Below are 21,215 nucleotides of genomic sequence, written 5' to 3'. Positions count from 1 at the left end.
TATGCGGTTTACCGTCTAGATGAGATAAATTAATTAAAAAAAATAAAAAATCACTTCATCGTTCAATTTTTTTACACTGAAACCCAACAATCTTCTTCATGCAGAGAAGATAGGCCGTTCGAATTATTATCTTAATTACTTAAAGAGAGTCGAAATAAAATGGACAAAAATATATATTTATTGTTTAGCAAAATGAAAAACAAATTGATTTTGATTTTCCTCATTGTTAAAGATAACAGAATTGATTACAAAAACCTGCCAATTCCTGAGGGGAAACAATGTTGGGTTCATTCCAAAAAGAACCTTTTTTTTTTTTTTTCTAAAATAAAAAAGGTAGAAAAAGAGAACAAGCAATAAAAGAAAAATAAGCCACAAGTTAGCCCCTAATTGACTTATTTAGAAGGACATTATACAATTTTAAGGTTTACCCAAAATCTTTCCAGCAACAATAGCAGCATCGATGACATCTTTGATAACATCGACAACTTCATCAACATTACATGTGTTTCCGTTGAAATTGGGAGCTCTTGATTTCTTGAACCTGTCTACACAGTTGAGGAATTCTTGATTGCACTGTTGGCTCAAATAACCTGGCACACCACACCATAACAGCGTCAAAAATTTGAGTTTATAATTTTAACTTTTTTGGATAAAGTTAAAATTCTCGAAACGTGAGTATGTGAAGCACAATTAAAGTAATTACAAAGGAATTCACACAATAACATCGTCAAAAGTTTGAGTTTATAATTTTAACTTTTTTGGGCAAAGTTAAAATTCCCGAAACGTGAGTATGTGAAGCACAATTAAAGTAATTACAAAGGAATTCACACAATAACAACGTCAAAAGTTTGAGTTTATAATTTTAACTTTTTTGGGCAAAGTTAAAATTCCCGAAACGTGAATTCCTTTGTAATTACTTTAATTGTGCTTCACATTGTTATGTTTAAGGATCTATTTGTGAGCTAATAACACAATTTGGCCAACTTCATTTTTCGACCCTCTTTTAAGAATAAGTTATTCTTAATTTTTATTAGGGCCTGTTTGATACAAGCAATTTTTATTTATTTTTTTATTTTTTTTATGGAAAATGGAATTATTTTCTATCTAAATGTGTTGTTTGATAGATAAAATTTTTCATGGAATTCATTTTCCACCCTACCCCCGCATGACCCAAATTCTTGGTTTTGAAAGAAAATTTTTTCCTTTGGTTTTGATGAGAAAATGTTTTTCAAATTTTTTTGGCAATAAAAACAAATTCTATCCCTTTATTGACAATTTTCATGGAAAACAAAACCAAACAAACACCAAAAATCCAAAATTTTAATATTTTTAGGGAAAAATTATATCAATTAAACACATTTAATTAACAATTCCCAATAAAACAAGTTTTAGTCAATTCAATTTCCTGAAATTTATTTTCTTCCCACTCAAATTTCATTTTTACAATCAAATGGACCCTGATCAAATGAAAAATACTCTACTGGAAATGATCATCATCGTAGACAAGACACTCGATACAACCAAATTGAATATAGGGAAAGTCATTTATGTCACTTCTTGAAGGGAAGTGTTATAATTGTGTTCAATATTCCAAAGTGACTAATCGACGGGACGGAGCTACATGGTGTCATGTGGGGACCATTAAGCTACGTAATTCCTGAATTTTGTATTTTTTTTTTTTCCTTTCCTCAAGATTTAATTTTTTTTTTTTTATTCCTCTCTCTATCGAGGGTTACGCACGTCCTTCCATATATACCCAAATTTGATATCACTAATTAATTTATCATTCCGGCCCAATACTTAGGATTTCTTTATAACACCAAAATCGAATGTCTCACCTGCTCAACTTGTCAAAATTTCAATCAACAGACTACCTCTCCTCTCATTTCTCAAGTTTCAACCACGATTTTTGGTACCTACTTTTAACTCCCCACAATGGAACAAGTTTTATGAGGATGACATGTGTCAGTCACTAATTGGACAGTTTAAAAAAATAAAAAACACCCGTGTATTCTATTGGCTTAAGAAAAGCGACAGGATTAAAATTAGAATAATGCTATTCGTAGTGAATACTACCAGCAGTTGCCCTATGTTGCGTACACTTGACAGTTTTTCATTTGATGTATAATTCAAAAAATAACTACCAAATCTATATATCAAATACCAAATTGTCAAGTGTATACCACATAGAGCGACTACTGGCAGTTTTCACTACGAATAGCATCACTCTTAAAATTAACACTTCATCTGCTCTGTTGAAATAGAAAAACTTACTGCCTTTAATTTGTATGCACCGATCATGCTTCATACAACAAGCATCTAAGCGGTCACAAGGTTGCTCTCCTGGACATCCACTGTACAGAAATCCACAGTATTTCCCATATCTTAAGAATGGAGACACTTCAAAACAACAAGAAACATTAAATCCAATATTTGATGCTAATTTATCTCCTACTCCTCTAAACTATAAATTTTTTGACAGAGAAATGAGGGTACTGTACCTCCACAGAACTTCGATTCACATGTTCTACTGCATTCTTTACTCTACAAAATAAGAAAACCATGTAAGCTACAATCTTTACAAACAAAGAATTGTCGTCGATGGTCTGGTTGAGTTAGATGATCAAGAACTAACCAGAGAGAGGTCTCCATTTGCATGAATGCCAATGTTTAGGGCATGAATGGGAATAGCAGAAAAGATGAGGCTAGTGACAATGGAGAAGAAGAGAAATGGAGCTAACTTCAATGACTTTGCAGGGGAAGCCATTGAAGACGAAAACACTGAAAAATGGAAGCTTGGTTTTGATTAAAAGCTCTGATTTACAGGAAGAAATAAAGGATGGTGGGGAAGAAAAATGTCTGAATGGGAATGACCAACTAGAGGTAAATGTTTGTCTTGTAATGTCTCGTGACTTGATTTTGTAGTCTTGTGCTGCTCACATTTCTCACCCAAAAGTGAATTATCTTTTGGAATGAGTTACAAGTGGGAATAATATATAGTTGTAGAAAATTACATGCATAGGCATTGTCTGAGATAATTGACTATTATTATTATTATTATTATTATTATTATTATTATTATTATTATTATTATTATTATTATTATTATTCATTTTAAAAAATACAAAGACATCTCGTGAAGTTTTCTTCCAAAATATATTCAGCTTTAATTGCAAATTTAAAAATTATAAAAAGGAATCTTTCATGCAAAACAAACATAAAGGTTTGATCTATACTACTATAATTATTCGATAGTCTAGATTACGTTTTGAAATGTGTTTAAGCGCACATGTTAATGATTACGTTTTACTATTGCATTGCCTTGCACTAGCCAAAACATGGATTGTTTATTTTCTGTCCCCGATTGGCTCCCATTTTTTTCAAATTTTAATATTTAGAATATTGTTTTTTTTTAGAATGTGTGATTAAAAAAGAATGAAAAGTTTTAGATTTACATGTGATATTATTTTATGGAATATTGTATGGTTAAAAATAAAAGAGAGGTAAAAATGAGAGAGAATGGGGGCCAAATGGGGGCGGATTGTCCTTTTAATTTCTGGCCAAAGATTTTTTTGAACTAATTCACAAATCACAATGTGGAATGCTATACAATGATGTTGAATTTGAAACTTGACAAGAAATAAAATATCTGTTTCAAAACTATGATTATAATACCAAAAAATAATAATAATAAATAAAGGTACTCGAACAGGATAAAAAAATAGGGATTTTCAAACACCGAAGTGACATTAGTTTTTGGCTATTTGGAGGAAAGTATAGCAAAGTGGAAATTACATTTAAAAAAATGGCTTTCATAAACAACAAAACGAATTATTCTCTCTCCACTTTGTTGTAAACCAAAAAAGCCCACACGGACATGTTGTGGTGGTAAAGTATGAGGGTTTTCTACTGAGTATCGGAGATTTAAATCCTCGTGACAGTTGGAAAGTAACATTTATGTTGAAAGGTAGATGTCCTGTAAAGACAAAATTATAGTGCACTTTGTCGCCTCTCGAAGAGTTCTATCCGCAAGTCGTAAAAGAGGTCCGCAGGGAGGAGAATTGCATGCTGAATGTTTGGCCTAAGTGTGTATAAGTTGTGATCGCATCCGATTTGCTCAGGTGGCAAACAAAGGGGGAAAGCTGCACTCCTCTGGATTAGTCAGACGAAACTCGAATACCTGAATCATAAAAAAAAGCCCCAAAATTCACCGTCGCTTTACCCACTATCTTTGACATTAGCTTTTGGAATAGGCACAACATAGTGGACCACTCTCACTCGTGTTCCCTAGTAAAATTTGCCCCAAATTAAAAACAAAGAAAGCTACTATTTTGAGGGTAAACAAAAACCTAACTGTATTTGGCAACTAGTTATTTTTTGATTAATTTGGGGAATTTCGACAAATGTACGTGAGACACACATCAATCGCGAATTTTAGATCTGCTTTTTAGCCTGTTCAAATAGCACTTCAATCACACTTGAAACTCAAAAAAATCAGCCATTTTACAAAGTCCAACCACAATATGATCATTGTTATCGATTTATTCAATAATGCATAATTTTTTTTGTAATTAATTACACTTGGAAGCTTAAATTTCATGAACTTGAGGTTGATAACATAAGACTTTTAGGACTTGTGAACGCGGTAATGTTTTTGTGGAAACACATTTCAAGAATCGTGTCTGTGTCTTGCCTGTATGAGTAATTAGCTTTGGCCAGTTCTATTAGGTCAGACATGCAAGCATTTGCTTTGTTATTAGCAGCAAGGTATTGTCCAACATTGCACAACTACCACAACTTCCGTATTTTATGTTTCTTACCAAAATTTGTCATGGTTCATGAACTTCTTATTTATGATTTTTTACTTCATTTACGAAAACTTTAATAATATAGCTTTACAGAAAATTATTTCAGTTACAACAATTGATACTGAACATGACCACTATTTTTATATCGATGCAACTGACACTTGAATGTGCATATTCGAATGTTTTCTTCATATTTGCAGTTGTTTCAAATGCATGTTTAGCTTTGATGCACATACAGTCTAATATGACATCTAGCACAAGTAAGAAATTGATGCAAATTAAGGGCCTGTTTGAGCCACATTATTCTAAAAATATATATTTTTAAACAGTGATTTAACATCATTTCAACCACACATCCTTCAATAAAATAATATTACATGTAGATCAAAAAGTTTTCCTTATTTTTTAACTACACATGTTCCATCAATACACTATTCAAGAATGCATTATTACCAAAATAATGTGGCTCAAACACCCCCTAATTTTAGTATTATTTAAAGTATCAAAGAGTCATGGTCTACTTTTATGCAAAGTCTTTGTTTCAATTAATTGTGTTGTGAAGTCAAGGAATTCCATTTGTTTTCCTATATTAATTTATTTGAAGTTTGGGTATTCTAAGGGTCATTATTGAAGTCAAGAAGTCATTGTTTTACTTTAAATATAGTCAAGAATGTAACTTTGAGATCAGTTTTATCATTAATATTATTGAAAGTTTACCTAGAACCCTCTTAAAGGCTTTTTCCAGATTTTTCTTAATAAATCTTGGCTCCAACAGTGTTTGGAGTATTTTAATCTTGGTTACTTTACTTTCAGCTGTCATTAAGTGGTATCAGAACTAGGTTAGGTCTATTATCACAGCAGATCCATAGTTGGACAAGGTGATAATAGAGTTGTTGAAGGAGTTACCAAGGAGGAATTTCAGAATCTACAGCAACAGATAGCCCAATTATGCTCTAGATTAGAGAAGTCTGGTCTATTAGAAGTTACTCAACCTCCTAACATGGAGCAAAGGGAAGGCCCAATCTACAATCAGCAAAGAAATGCGAGAAATCCACCTGAACAAATTCAGCCGTTACAAGATGAATCTTCAAATGAGGAAAGGAATGCAAATCTTTTTAGGAGACAACATCATGCACGTGACCAAGACTCACACATCAAGTTAGAAGTTCCTGACTTTAGTGACGAAGAACAACCGGATGAAGTCCTAGATTGGTTAAATGAAGTGGAAAGAATCTTTGAGTTCCTTGACTTTCTTGAAAATAAGAAAGTGAAATTGGTGGCTATAAAGTTAAAGGGCTATACTTCTTCTTGGTGGCAACAAGTTCATATGACACGAGTCCAATCTGGAAAAGACAAAATCCAGAGCTGGCCAAAGATGCAACGGATGATTCGAAGCCAATTTCTTCCATTAAATTATGAAGGAATTCTCTTCTAGCAATATCAGTCACTTCAACAGGGAGAATTGACTATTCGAGCGTATACAAATGACTTTTACAAAGTGAAAACACGGGTGCAACTAGGTAAAACTGAAGTTTAGGTGATACATCGTTATTTGATGAGCTTAAAGCCAAGTATTCGAAATTTTGTGGAGCTACAACATTGCAGGACATTGTCTAGTGCTGTCCAACTTGCAATGAAGGTGGAAAGCCAACAAAGGCAACCTATCAGCCGTTATACTCAGGCTGGGAGGGAACATGGCCAATTTAATGTAAATCTCACTCAAGACAATGTTGGATGGAAGTCATCAACAGCCCTGAAGCATGTGCAGAATTATGTTTCAGCCACTAGTTCACAAGGTCATGGTCAAGGAAGAGGTGGAGGACAAGGAATGGGAGGTAACAATGTTGAAAGACACAATTCTTCTCAATTTGTTGGCAGAAAAAATAATTCGCTATAAATTTGGAAAAGAGGGCCACAAATCTTAAGAATGTAGAAAATTAAATGGTAACTTACTGGCTAGCGGATGAATTGATGCTTCTGACAATATTCAAGAAGTTTCTGAAGATAATGAAGGGGATGAAAGTTTGTTGGAGTTTGCTAAAGATGAAGTCACTTATGAAGATCAAAATTTCCCTAATCTTGTCGTTCGACGTGCCATGTTAACTCCTAAAGTGACTGAAGGCGATTGGAGACATAACAACATTTTTAAAACAAAATGTTCTAGCCACGGATGACTTTGCAATGTTATTATTGATGGAGGAAGCTGTGAAAATATGGTGTCACAAGAAATGGTATCAAAGTTGAATCTTAAAGTTCAACATCATCCAAAGCCCTACTGCATAGCATGGTTCAAGAAGGGAGTCGAGGTAAAGGTGACACATCAATGCCTTGTTCCTTTCTCTATTGGAAAATCTTACTCAGACAAAGTTCTATGTGATGTGGTTGAGATGGAGGCATGTCATCTATTACTAGGAAGACCATGAGAATATGACAATAAAACTATCCATCATGGGGACATGAATGTTTATGCCTTCAATAAGGACAGAGTCAAAGTAGTACTTGCTTCAACGAATGATGAAGGCTTTTCCAAGTCTAAAGTATCTAGTGGATATTCTTATTTGAGCCTGCGAGAATTTCTGGCTAAATCTGAAGCTGAAGGAGTTGCTTATATTTTATTGATGAAAGAAGCAAAATGAGACTAGCAAGTTATACCTTCTGAAATACTCACTCTTCTTGAAGAATTTACAGGCACTTTCCCATCAGATTTGTCCTCAAGTTTGCCTCTTAATCAAAGTATTCAACATCATATTGATCTCCTACCTGTAGCTAGCTTACCTAATATGCCACACTATCGAATGAGCCCTAAAGAGCATGAAGAACTTCAAAAACAAGTGGAAGATTTTCTGAAAAAAGGGTTTGTTCGGGAGTTAATGAGCTCATGAGCAGTTCCAGCCCTCTTAACACTAAAAAAAGATTGTACTTGGAGAATGTGTATTGATAGTCGAGCTATCAATAAAATTACAGTAAAGTATAGATTTCCAATCCCAAGGCTAGATGACATGTTAGATATGTTGCATGGAGCTAAGGTTTTCTCAAAAATTGATCTCAAAAGTGGCTACCACCAAATCCGAATTCATGAAGGTGATGAATGGAAGACGACATTCAAGACAAAAGAGGGACTTTACAGGCGGAGGGTAATGCCATTTGGTTTATCAAACGCTCATAGTACATTCATGCGTCTGATGAATCAAGTCCTAAAGGCATTTATTGGAAAGTTTGTTGTCATCTATTTTAACAATATATTAATCTATAGTTAAAACAAAGATACTCATTTGTTACATTTGAGGAAGGTTCTCAATGTTCTGCAAGAAGAAAAGTTCTATGCCAACTTAAAGAAATGTCAATTTATGATAGACTCTTTGCTGTTTTTGGGATATATTTTCAGTTACACAGGGATTCAAGTGGATGAAAGTAAAGTTAAGCAATAAAAAGTTAGCCAACACCAACTACAATTGCTGAAGTTCAAAGTTTCCATGGCCTAGATTCATTTTACCAGCGTTTTATCAAGAATTTTAGCAATATAATTGCCCCAGTTACTGACTATTTGAAGAAGGGCAAGTTTGAGCGGTCAACTGAAGCTGAAAGAAGTTTACAGCAGATTAAAGACAAGCTCACTTCAGCACCTATATTAGCTTTACCAGATTTTGAAAAGGTGTTTGAAGTGGAATGTGATGCATCTGGAATTGGTATTGGTGTTGTCCTTAGTTAACGAGGTAGGCCTATATCATTTTATAGCGAGAAATTAAATGATATCAGGAGAAGGTACAACACTTATGACCAAGAAATTTATTCTATCATTCAGGCCCTTAAACATTGGCAGCATTATTTGGTGCAAAAGGAATTTTTTTTTTTTTTTTTTTTTTTTTTTTTTTTTTTTTTTTTTTTTTTTTTTTTTTTTTTTTTTTTTTTTTTTTTTTTTTTTTTTTTTTTTTTTTTTTTTTTTTTTTTTACATTTAGACCATGAAGAACTGAAACATATCAATAGCTAAAAAAATTTTGAATAAGAGGCATGCACCCTGAGTTGAATTTCTACACCAATTCACTTTTATAATTAAGCACAAATCCGGAGCAAGCAACAAAGTGGCAGATGCCCTTAGTCCGAGGGCCATGTTATTGACACAAATGAATGTTACTATCGAAGGGTTTGATTTTTTCAAGGACATGTACTCTACTGATCCTTTCTTTGGTCCGATTTGGAAAGATTGTAATAGCAGACAGCAGGGAAATTATTTGCTACAAAATAGTTTCCGTTATAAAGGTAATCAACTTTGCATACCAGATTGTTTCTTAAAGGAAAGAATCATTTAAGACATGCATGGTAGAGGCTTGAGAGGACATTTTGGCCAAGATAAGACATATGTAATGATTGAGCAAAAGTTCTTTTGGCCCAAGATTAGGCGTGATGTGAATAAATTTGTTGAAAGATGTTGAGTATACCAAGAGTCAAAAGAAAAAGTACAAAATATTGGTTTGTACTCCCCATTGCCCGTTCCAACAACACCTGGGGAGGAAGTAAGTATGGATTTCGTGTTGGGATTACCAAGAAGTCAAAGAAGAATGAATTCTATATTTGTGGTTGATCAATTTTCCAAGATGGCTCATATCATTAGTTGCAAGAAAACTAGTGATGTATCAAATGTGTCTTCTCTTTATTTTCGAGAAATTGTGCGTTTACATGGAGTACCTAAGTCTATAATTTCAGATCGTGATTCAAATTTCTTATCGCATTTCTGGAGATCTTTGTGGAAGAAGCTGGGAACCAAATTGCAATACAGCAGTTCGTACCATCCTCAAATAGATGGGCAGACCGAAGTTGTTAATAGAAGTTTGGGGAATCTTTTAAGATGTTTGACTGGGGAAAATATGAAACAATGGGATTCAGTGATCGCACAAGCAGAATTTGCTTATAATTATTCCAAAAATTGAACTACAGGTTAGAGCCCGTTTGAGATAGTATATGGTAAGCAACTTGCCCATTTTTATGATTTGATTCCAATACCAAATTCTGGAAAGACTCATTCAATTTTGTGTTAGATATACTAATACCCACCCCATTCATCTAGAAATCTTGGTTCAAACTCTTCACTATTGTGTAAAAGATGCATCTTCTTGCATTTATTATGATTCTCTCTTTGTCAAAGAAGAAGACATGGCTATTAAAATTAAGGAGTTGCACGACAACATTAAGTAGAAAATTGAAGAATCGAATTCCAAGTACAAGGAAAAAGCAGACAAAAGGAGGAGTGTCCAAAGCTTCAAAGAGGGTGATATGGTGATGGTCTATCTACGTAAAGAGCGGTTTCCAGTAGTCACATATTCTAAACTCAGTAAAAAGAAAATTGGGCCATACAAAGTCCTTGAGAAAATTGGAGAAAATGCCTACAAAATCGACTTGCCACAACACTTGGGGTTACATCCAACATTCAATGTTTCAGACTTGTATCTTCATCATGGAGATGATTCAGTTGATCGTAATGAAACTCGAAGCGAGTTTCTTTCAAGGAGGAGGGATTGATGCAAATTAAGTTTAGTCTTAGTTAAAGTATCAAAGAGTCATGGTCTATTTTTATGCAAAGTCTTTGTTTCAATTAATTGTGTTGTGAAGTCAAGAAAGTCCATTAGTTTTCCTAGATTAATTTATTTGAAGTTTGGGTATTCTAAGGGTCATTACTGAAGTCAAGAAGTCATTTTTTTACTTTAAATAGAGTCAAGAATGTAACTTTGGGATCAGTTTTATCATTAATATTATTGAAAGTTTATCTAGAACCCTCTTAAAGGCTTTTTCCAGATTTTCCTTAATAAATCTTGGCTCCAACGATGTTTGGAGTATTTTAATCTTGGTTACTTTACTTTCAGCTGTCATTAGAGATCAAGAAAAAGAAATGGCAATATGGTTGATGGCGGAATGAATGGCTGCAAATACCCCACCATTCTCTCTTTCACAACATTTACTGACCGCAAACTTGATCCCTCCATCCTAAACAAATGTTATGTACAATTTACAAGGTATAAACATGAATTGATATATGAATTTAAACTTTATTTGCTCATGAATGCACCATTAAATATTTATATGGTATTCTATTAAAGGTCAAGCAATGCGTACTACTATCAAAATTTATTGGAACAAGGTGGCAAACGCTTGTAATGTGAGGACCGTGGATGTCCATTTACTTATTGTTATAGTGATGTATTTTTTAACTATTGGTTTCACTTAAGTTATTCAGTGGTCTTATTTAGAGGTGCAGCAATGTTCTGTAGACTGTAGTAAAATATTATTTGTAGGTGGGCTATCTTCAATGAGTAGCAAACTACACTTCTGGTATATGAATTCATGAGCAATGGTTCTCTTGCAGTTACTTTTTTTGAAGCTTGTTGTTGGACAAATTTTATTACATTGTTTGAAATCTTGTACTAGTTATTTTTCTTTGGCTTAAGATCTATACAAAGCTAGTCATTTCTGCTATATAAGTAGGAGTAAAACCTACGAAGCTTGCTGAACTCAAGCTTAGAATTGTGTTTTTTAACCGGCACAAGACAAAATCAGGCTCAGAGATGGACATTTAGGTTTCATCATCAAGGTAAAACTTCAACGATTTCATTTTTTCACTAAGACGGAACACATATAAATAGATTACAATATGGTTTTGCACAATATTAGTCATAAGCATACAAATATTTCTCAAATACTTCGATCACCATCTTCTAATCAAGTTGGCTACTTCCTTTTGCATTCAATTTAGGGCTCATTTTTTTCTGTCTGGATGGTCGCGTTCAACGAAATTTTGAGCTCTTTTTGGTTATTTATCCGAACTCAAGATTGGAACATGTGGGACATTTCTTCAACTGTTTTATTCATCATAGGTTAAGTAAGGTAACACTACCGGGACTAGATTGATCACTTGATTTTTCTTTTATAGCCCATTCTGAAATTTCACAATTCTTACTGCAAAAAAGAAATAATTTATCTTTATTGTCATTCTTCTTTTCCACCACAAAATATTTCTCAGATCCATTCTTACATCGTGTACAAGTGCGTTTCCTTTTGCAATTGTTAAAGAAATGATCTTTAGCTCTACAATCATGACAGATTCTAGAATTCCTTCCAAACATTCTATGATGAGAATAAAACACCAACAATAAATGTGAACTTAGTTATGTATTAAGACAGTTGAATACACAAATAAGAACTAACTGGAATACCCAAACCGGATAAGCTAATCAAAATGAATTTTCGAAAATCAAGTATACAAAATCACAACTAAAAGAAAGGTACAATAATCTCTTGAAGACCCCATATCAATGCACAAAGTGTCGATGGAAGCCATAACTGATGAAATAGAAAAAAGGTCTACTTGAGCACATCAAACAAATAGAAATTGATTGGCTTATACACAAAAGTGTATTATGACTTTGATGACTATCTACCTCAGTGGTGCTGTGAGGTTGATGATCCAACAACTCGTAGTGCGCGGCAAAGTGCCAATAATTTGTGTTGGCAGAGAGTGGTGGCAATATTAAGAGAGTGCTAACTTTTGATATGTGTTTTTCAGCGAACCAAAAGGTGAAGGTAGAGGCACTGAAAGCTCGGGACAGGATGAGGCATGCTCAAACAATGTAGAGCTTTGCTGATGGCATCGTGGATTTCCCGATCATTGGTACCTCAGATATGTGTTTACCACCATGATTTGAAACAAGAAAATCTGCTGCAGGATGAGAATGAAATTCTAAAGGTGTCAGATTTTGGGTTGAGTACACTAGCTACAACGATGAAGGGTCGGTTGAGAAAGTTGTTGTGTATCTTGGTATTTTTTGTTATGTTGAAGGGTGAAGAAAAGAGGGATTCGGGCTTTTTTGGGAATGAACGAGGCATATGTTTTTTGATCTGGCATCAATGATGGATGATGGGTAGTGTTTTTTTCTTTTCTTTTTTTTTAATTATCAAATCTAGTGTTTAACTAGAGTTTTGAGATGGTTGTTGGTGTTTTGCAAACGATGTCGACGATTTTTTGATCTGTGGGGTGGTTTTGTTGTTAGTGGTGATGTAGGCAGTAATGGTTCTATTGTTGGTGGTGCATGTGGTCGTGGTGAGGTGGTGCTCGTTTGGTTTTTGATGTTGTTGGGGGTGATGGGGGTCGTACAAACTGGTGGTGGCAACGGCTATTGGGTGTGATTAAGTCTATCTTCATTGTGGTTGTCAGTTATCAGATCCATGTTAATTGTGATACTGTCATAAATTAGACTAACTTGATCGTAAACTATCACATTAAAGACAAATTTGGCCACAGTTAGTTGCAAATAACATAGGTCAGTGAAGGTAATATTTATGGTCCTGAATTTGAGTTGAAGGTGGTAATGGTGGTGCATTGGAGGTGATGGTGGTGGATTGTGGTTTTGGTCTGCGATAAGTGCATATTTATTTGTAATAATCCTATGTGACAAAATATGTATTTATTGTGACTACTTGTCACCAAATCTGTGTCAATCGAAATCAGTTACGACTTGATCATATACCATCATAGATAAAATTGACCTGATCATAGATAGACATTCTGAAGATAAATTTGGTCACAGTTAGTAATAAATAACACATATTAGTGACTTGGTTACGCAAAATGACAAATCAAAAGGTTACAGACGATCACATTGAAGACAAATTTTGTCACGTTAGTTATATGTAATACATGCTAGGTTACAAATAATAAATTTGATCAAAGAAAACACAATTAGTTCGTTGGTGGGGTGTAATCTCCAGAAAATATTTTAAATTTTGGAAAAATTTCTATAGGGTCGGGTAGGGGTGGTTCCATGGGGAGGAAAGGTTTTTAATTTTTGAAAATTTTCCAAGGGTGGAGTTGGTTTTGAGGGTGGATTAATATAATTAACTTTAATTAATTATATATTATTAATTAGAATTATATCTGAATTTTGAAATAATTTTATAAGTTTGTTAGTTTTGAAAATGTTATTCTTATACATAAGAGTTGTGTATTGTTCCAAACAATTAATGTCCTGCAGGCGGGCCAATGTGGGGTTTACGTGGGCTTTAGTATGACTGCAAAATGAGGCACGACCACCTTATGCGAGTGTGCCTAGCTAGGCACGCATATTCTAATTTTTTGTCCATTTTTTAAAGATTAAATAAACTTATTAAATAAAAGAAAAGGTTAATTAATAGAAAATTAGAGTAAAAACTCATTTTTAGAAAATATAAACTATTATAATTAGTTATTTGTCAACTTATTTTAATTCCAAGACAGACTTGCATAAACTAACTTTGAAGGCATATACTATTTATTTATTTAATAATCTCAAAATAATTAAAAGCTTGTTTGTCTCTCATTTTGGGAGAAAATATAGAGTGTGTGGCTGAAATAAAAAAAAAATGATTGGTTTGTGTGTAAAATATTTTATTGTGTGAATGTATGATGGAGAATATTACTATAGCAAACAATTTATTTTGCTAAAAGATGACAAACAGAGCTAACGAATATTAAAAATAGGAAGATGTAGTTCACACCAAGGCGCACTTAAGCTTATAACTTTACTAAAAATCACAAGAGATGATAATGAAATGCAAGGTAAAGGTAGCAATGGTTAACAAAGATTAGATATTCTAGTAACCCTTAGTAATTCCTCATTTTGGGATGTAAATCTATTAAATTAATATGTCCAAGGTAAATAACTTAAACATTTAAATAATGTGCTCATAATGATCTTAGGTTTAATTTTTGTAGTCACCTATTCTTAAAAATTTGTACATGTAAAATCCAAAATATGAAAGGAAATGTTGAAACTTTTTTCTAGACAAGCTTCAATTTCTTTTCTTGATTTTAATATACCCATTTTCTTCATAACTTCAACCTATTGACTAGCATTCCTCACTCCCACCCCCACCTTTTAAGATGATTAAGGCTAAACATGCTCAAAATATGTTACTATAGTGATCTTGGTTTCAAAAGAAATACAAATTGGAGTAAATAGATTTTCAATAATCAAATATTATGATGCTACTTCAAGAAAATAAAGAAAAGTTTGACTTGAAATTTCAGATAAACGAGATGCAATTCAACTAATTGCGTATTGTTTCAAGATGGATATCTTGAAAGTTAGATTAATTAGATAAATAGAAAATTTTATTATACACATTTAAGGGGTGTAAGGCAGGCAGGATGTGTAGTTCGGACACGGACCATTGCATGGTCAAACATTTTGTCCCAACATACATTAATCGAGGATCATGCTTGGAGTTTCAAGCAACAAAATGTTAATGTTATAATTAAAGTTCAATTTCAAACGTAATAAAAATCATCGATAATCATTATAGCTTTTGATAAACAAATTTAAAGTTCTGACAGTTCAAGTAGAAATCATATCGAATAATTTCAAAAGAGAACAATAATTTTTTTACCATTTGAAGTTACAAAAACAATGCAAGAGCTGAAAGCCTACACGTCCTTTCTTTTGCTCCAATTTGGTGCTGTTTGTGCAACTTTTCAGTATGCAAGTCCTAAGGACCCTCGTGTGTCTATCGGTACGTGTCAATCAGACTGGCCAAATCCCACAATATAAACAAGTGAAAATTACACGTATCCAGATTTTTTAAATGCACAATTCAAAAATCAATTACACTTATCTGAATCGTTAAACTAGAGCGATTATTGTTATTTTAAATGATTTGGAGCTTAATTTTGTATATATTTCGTTTGTTAAGTGCATTTCGATGAAAAATGATGGAAGTTGACAAAAGGAATAGAAAATTAGCAAAAAGGGACTGAATCCAAAGTTTGGAGACTAAATTGTAAAGTATCAATAGTTAATTTGAACCCAATATCGATGATTGGAGAAGGAGTGGATTCAATTAGATGGAATTGAAAGCTAAAGGTGCTAAAAGACATAAAAAAAAAAAAAAAAGAAAAAAAAAAAAAAAAAGAAAAAAAAAAAAAAAAAGAAAAAAAAAAAAAAAAAGAAAAAAAAAAAAAAAAAGAAAAAAAAAAAAAAAAAGAAAAAAAAAAAAAAAAAGAAAAAAAAAAAAAAAAAGAAAAAAAAAAAAAAAAAGAAAAAAAAAAAAAAAAAGAGTTGAAATGAATGAAGATCGAAATTGAGGGTATCAAAGTGCAATAATTGAAAATATTTTATATGGCGCGCACGCGGGGGATCTCATTTCTTGCATACTGAGAGCAAAACAACAGAGTGGTGGGCACGATGAAGTATATGGTGCACGCCTAGATGGCAAATTTTGGGCCAAATGGCCAAGACTCCATTTTCAGTCTAAATTCTTATGGAAACAAAATTCAACATATTATCTAAGCAAGGGGAGAACAGAAATATATATTTTTCACCACAAGAAAGAGGTGAGCACAAGATTGTAAGCGACTTTTGAGAGAAACAAGGAGAATTTTAATTGAACCACGAAGAATTCATCGCTTGGATCCGGAGTTGAAGGCATAAATTGAAGATTTCCATATTTTCTTCATTGTTAATGATTTGAGTGATGACCTCCTTTTATTTTCCTTGTGATTCTTACATTAATATGCTAGGCTAGAATCCTTTGTATTGGATGGATGACAAAACTATTTAATTCTTAGTTTTTAATTTGAGACTTTGTGTTTTTATCTTAATTCTTGCATTGTGATTCCATTAATATGCATAATTATATTGTTCTAATACTTGCACACCAATAGAATAATAAGTTGCTTATTCATAGTATAGAAAAATTCACGGTCGGTACAACACTGTTATTGGAATACACAAGCAATAAATATTAGGAATAGTATTTATGACGTGTGCAATCATGTGTGATAATCTTAAATGTCAATACATGTTTGCTATATGAATTCGGACTAAAAATAGAAAATAAATAAAATTGAAATTATCGATCGTCACAATTGCATGAATTGAGACAATTATCGCTGGTTTGAGAATTAGAACTAAGAACTAATCAATGGCGTCGAAAATTCAATACATTCACTCCTATGATTTTTAAACCAAATTTTTATTGATTTTACAAGTTTTGTTACAAAATCTAATTAGATATCCATCAATCATTTTTTGGTTACAAACACGAATTTAAATATATCAAATATACTAAAATTGAGCCTTATTCCTTGTAGGAGAATAATTCCCTCATCACAATTATTACTTATACAATGAATTCGTACGCTTACGAAATTTTGACGAACAATCAGCTATCAAATTTATTTATTCAAGTATTCGGTATGCCCCACGCCAACTGCACCATCGCATATTCACTACGCAAACCCTAATTAATTCATCCCCAACCGCCCCACATGTGACATTCACTTCTTCTTCCTCACTGCATTTTTTTCCTCACGGTGACGGCGACGACTGCTCCACCATTTTTTGTTTCTTTTCATTGCTTTTTCTCTGATTCACATTGCTTCTTCTCTGCTCACGACAGCGAAGGCGAGGGATGTGAGTGCTTTTTCTTTTTTACTCACGATGGCGACGGTGAGGGGGTTTGTAATCTGTTGACGTTAAACGTCTATGTCGCATCTCTAGCGTGAACGTTGATTAGTTGCAGAACTATAACTAGTTGCAATCTATAGCAACGGTCGATGTGGTTGGTCTGTAAAGGCGTGGTGGTTGTGGTTGTTTTACCAATGGCGACGGTGATGCAAGTGGCGGTGCACGTGTGGCGGTGGTGATTTTGGTGGTGTTGGTGAGGTTGGGAGATAAGGTATTGTTGGGTGTGTTTGGTGGTGGTTTCTGGTTGTGGTCCTGGTGGCTGTGATGGTTTCTGGTGGTGGTTGTGTTGACGGCGGAGACGTTGGTTATGTTGGTGAGTTTGTGGGTTGGGTATTATTAGTGTGTTAGGTGGTGGTGATTGTGGTGGTTTTTGGCAAAGGTGGAGTTAGTTGTTAGTGGCTGGAGATCTAAAATAGGTGGTTGTTGTTGGCAGTTAATTGAATTTGGTGGTGGTGATTTTGTTGGTGGTAATGTCGTGGTGGTGGTGGCAACGATGATGGGTTGAGGGGGGGGCATCGTGGTGGTAGGGCAGTGGTGACCCATTATTTAATGTACGTGACCAATTATTTGGTTACTTATGATCAACTATTTACCTGTGACCTTAAAATTCGATAACTTATGAGTTATGACTAAAATGTAATTTGTGACTAATAAATTTGAAAATCTGTGACCAATAGATAAACTATGATCTATAATTTGTGACTAATGAAATAAATTATAACTTATAAAATTTTTGATTTTGTGACCTTGAAATAACTTGTGACCTACAAAATTTTTTATTCTTGATCTCAAAATAATTTGTGAGCAATTAATTTGACAATATGTGATCAAGAAAAAAGTTTTGACCTATAATTATATATATGTGACCATTAATTGTATAATTGTAACCTTATTAAATCTAATTAATTAATTAATACCTGAGTTTTGCATTTTGAAACTTGCCACTTGAAAATTGAATTTGTGATATTTAACCCCTGACTTTTGAATTTTTCCCCATAAATAAAATTGATGGATGCAAAACGTGGTCCACGTTTTGGATTGACCCATGCTCAACATATTGGACAAGAGGCGATTTAGCCTAGCTTACAATAATTATTAGAGATGGAATCCAAGATTCCATTCTAAGATATCTATTGGTATTTGATTTGTTTCAATTCTTTTCAGAATTCATGGAATCAAACGGTGACCATTCTTAGATACCAGCTTGCCTAAGTAAATTGAAAGAATACATAATTACAAAAGTTTAAAGATCTACTTTCAAAAATAAGAAATTTGTGAAAATGTTTCAGAAATCTAGTTGTCAAGGTTACAATAACAGGTCTAAAGGTCACAATAACATACAATTATGGTCACAAAACATAAATTGTGAGTTACAACTACAAATTTTAGTCGCAATCATATGTTTTTCAAATCACATTATTTATTGGTCACAAATTATCTATTTTATCGATCACATATTATTCATTTATCACAAATTAACAATTTTATTGGTCACAAATGCTTTTCATCCCACTCCACACTAACAACAACAGCCACCAATTGCTACCAACAAAAACCACCACAAAAACTCCAGTTAAGCAGATCGAAGGAGGAAGAAACCATCCCAAAACCATCATCACTACGCACGTTGCTCCTACCGATGATGAGAAGTTCTATGACTGGAGAATGCAATGATCCCGTCGGCGGTGAAAAGTTATGGGATGGAACTCTTTCTTCCACCACTCAATGCTCAACAAGGGGCACTCAATGCTCGGCTCGACGGACTGTTTCCTCCATCGCATCCTCTGGAGTGTTAGATTTTTTTGGCACTTTCTTAATATGTGTTTTGGAACCCCTTTTATGGTACTTAAACTTCAACATTTCATCACTTATGGTTTGCTATGTTTTTGCTATAAATGCGATATCTCCTTTCCTGTGTACATTGATTTGGCATTATGTGTTTAATCAAGGGGAATATTCTATGGTTGTTTTACAAAGTTTTGATCATATATGCCACACTCCCGCTCCCCTATACATTATTTTTTTGCTTATGCCAAAAGGGAGAAGAGTGAGATACTAATTTGAATTGAATTTTCAGAGACTAGTAATTAATCTTTTTCTTTCATATGATTTGACCAATTGTAACTTCTTGATTTGAATATTTGAGAGTATATGCTTCTAGTAATAATGAATGAGCATGGGTGAGATATGCTTATTTTGATAGATATATACTTTGAATGAATGGCTATTAGTTTTAATAGATAAGAAGAATATATGGAATATCAATTGTTTGGTATTACCATGCAATCATCTTATTTGTCATAATAAAAAAGGATGAAATTGTTGACCATGGTTGATTTTGACTTAAAGTTTTGATTATAACAAACAAGTTAATCTTGTTTATTAATAAAGTGAATATAAGTGATTATAATTTTTCAAAGCATTCAATGAAAAATTGATTGATGACCTTCAAAAGATCAAATGCTATCGTCACAAATCAAACTCAATCTTCCGACCATTCAAGACAGGAGCCTAAGAGCCAAAAAATTATCAAGAACTAGGCCTTTTTTTAGATCAAATGTAAAGGTGCCATTACTTTGATAGTTAACAATGAATGTTTTAGGCTAAACAACCTTCTTATGCATTAAAAACTTAATTTAATAAAACATTTTGATCAAATATATAAATGACTTTTAAAATGATATCTGAATTTAAAAAATATCTTTTATATTGAAAGCTAATTAAAAATACTTTCCAAAAGTCTATATATTTCAAAATATTCGAATCAGATCAACTAGAGACAAAATGTGAAAATTGGCCTAACCAGTCGAGAGTCGACGGTTGACTAACTGGGATTGGAGGTCTATCAAAAAGTCCAACAGTCCAAAATTTGACCATTATGACTTTTGATTTTTTGTTGTAGAATGACTATATTGATCATCTGGATACAAGGCAAACAATCGACTACTCATCCGAACTTTTAGATTATTTTGCTTCTTGAACTCTATAAATACATTCACTTTTTGCATTCATTTCAAGACTTTCAAAAATATTAAGGGGAGATGCATTTGAGCAAAATTATATTCATTCACTCTCTATAATCTATCTTTATATAAAAAACTTTGATTGTTGAATCAAATTTCTTAAATCATAATATTCATCAAAGTTTTTTATCTTTCTTTTGATAGTCAACTTATTGTTTTCATTCATAAAGAGAGAGATATTTTGAAGAAAATCTTTGTATTTACACACACAGAATATGAGTAAATTTAACCAATAATCATTGAACTTTACACTTGATTACTACTTGCTCACTCATCTTTCACATATTACTGAATGCTCACTCATCTTTTCATATAATTACTCATTCACCACTCGTCTCTTCAAATAATTGGGCGACTTTTACGGCAAATTTTCGACAACTTCCGACCACAAAGAATGTCGAATTTTGATACCGTTGGAAAGCCCACGATATCCTCTTCAATTACCACCCAAAATCTCATTATAACTCCAAAGGATTCGATCAAAAAATTACCTTAAAAGTCGTCCAAAAATTCTGAAAATCTGCCCAGATTTTCAGATTTTTTGGGCGACTTTTAAGGCAATTTTTCGGCAACTTTCGACCATCAAAACTATCTAATTTTGATACCATTGGAAAGCCCACAATGTTCTCTTCAATTACCATCCAAAATTTCCCCATAACTCCAAAGGATTCGGTCGGAATAAATCCACAAAATCAGCATCTTGAAAATGCGAAAATATGGACAAAGTTCGGGATGCTGATTTTGTGGGTTTATTCCGACCGAATCCTTTGGAGTTATCGGGAAATTTTTGGTGGTAATTGAAGAGGACATTGTGAGCTTTCCAATGGTATCAAAATTAGATAGTTTTGATGGTCGAAAGTTACCGAAAAATTGCCTTAAAAGTCGCCCAAAAATT

General features: G+C 33.2%; 1 protein-coding gene across 1 annotated transcript; it reads right to left on the bottom strand.

Annotated features, from left to right (window-relative positions):
• Window positions 1-204: 204 nt before the first annotated feature.
• LOC111366324 (phospholipase A2-alpha-like) lies at window positions 205-2,925 on the bottom strand. The gene is made up of 4 exons (XM_022987065.1): window positions 2,636-2,925; window positions 2,502-2,544; window positions 2,275-2,400; window positions 205-590 (listed from the first exon to the last, which is right to left on the bottom strand). The coding sequence occupies exons 1-4, from the start codon at window positions 2,765-2,767 to the stop codon at window positions 418-420; spliced, it is 474 nt and encodes a 157-aa protein (XP_022842833.1). The 5' UTR covers window positions 2,768-2,925; the 3' UTR covers window positions 205-417.
• Between the last annotated feature and the right edge of the window lie 18,290 nt (window positions 2,926-21,215).

Source organism: Olea europaea, chromosome 17, assembly GCF_002742605.1.
Source record: "Olea europaea var. sylvestris chromosome 17, O_europaea_v1, whole genome shotgun sequence".
Lineage (NCBI taxonomy): Eukaryota > Viridiplantae > Streptophyta > Magnoliopsida > Lamiales > Oleaceae > Olea > Olea europaea.
Note: the sequence above shows the minus strand (reverse complement) of the source record. Positions and strands in the feature narration are given on the sequence as shown.

What these genes read in the sequence shown, in the direction of transcription:
- LOC111366324 (XM_022987065.1), bottom strand. Translation starts at nt 2,767, where the DNA reads ATGGCTTCCCCTGCAAAGTCATTGAAGTTAGCTCCATTTCTCTTCTTC. An exon ending in CAAATGGAGACCTCTCTCTG is followed by an intron (nt 2,545 to 2,635) that starts GTTAGTTCTTGA and finishes CTTATTTTGTAG; the next exon opens with AGTAAAGAATGCAGTAGAAC. An exon ending in TGAATCGAAGTTCTGTGGAG is followed by an intron (nt 2,401 to 2,501) that starts GTACAGTACCCT and finishes GTTGTTTTGAAG; the next exon opens with TGTCTCCATTCTTAAGATAT.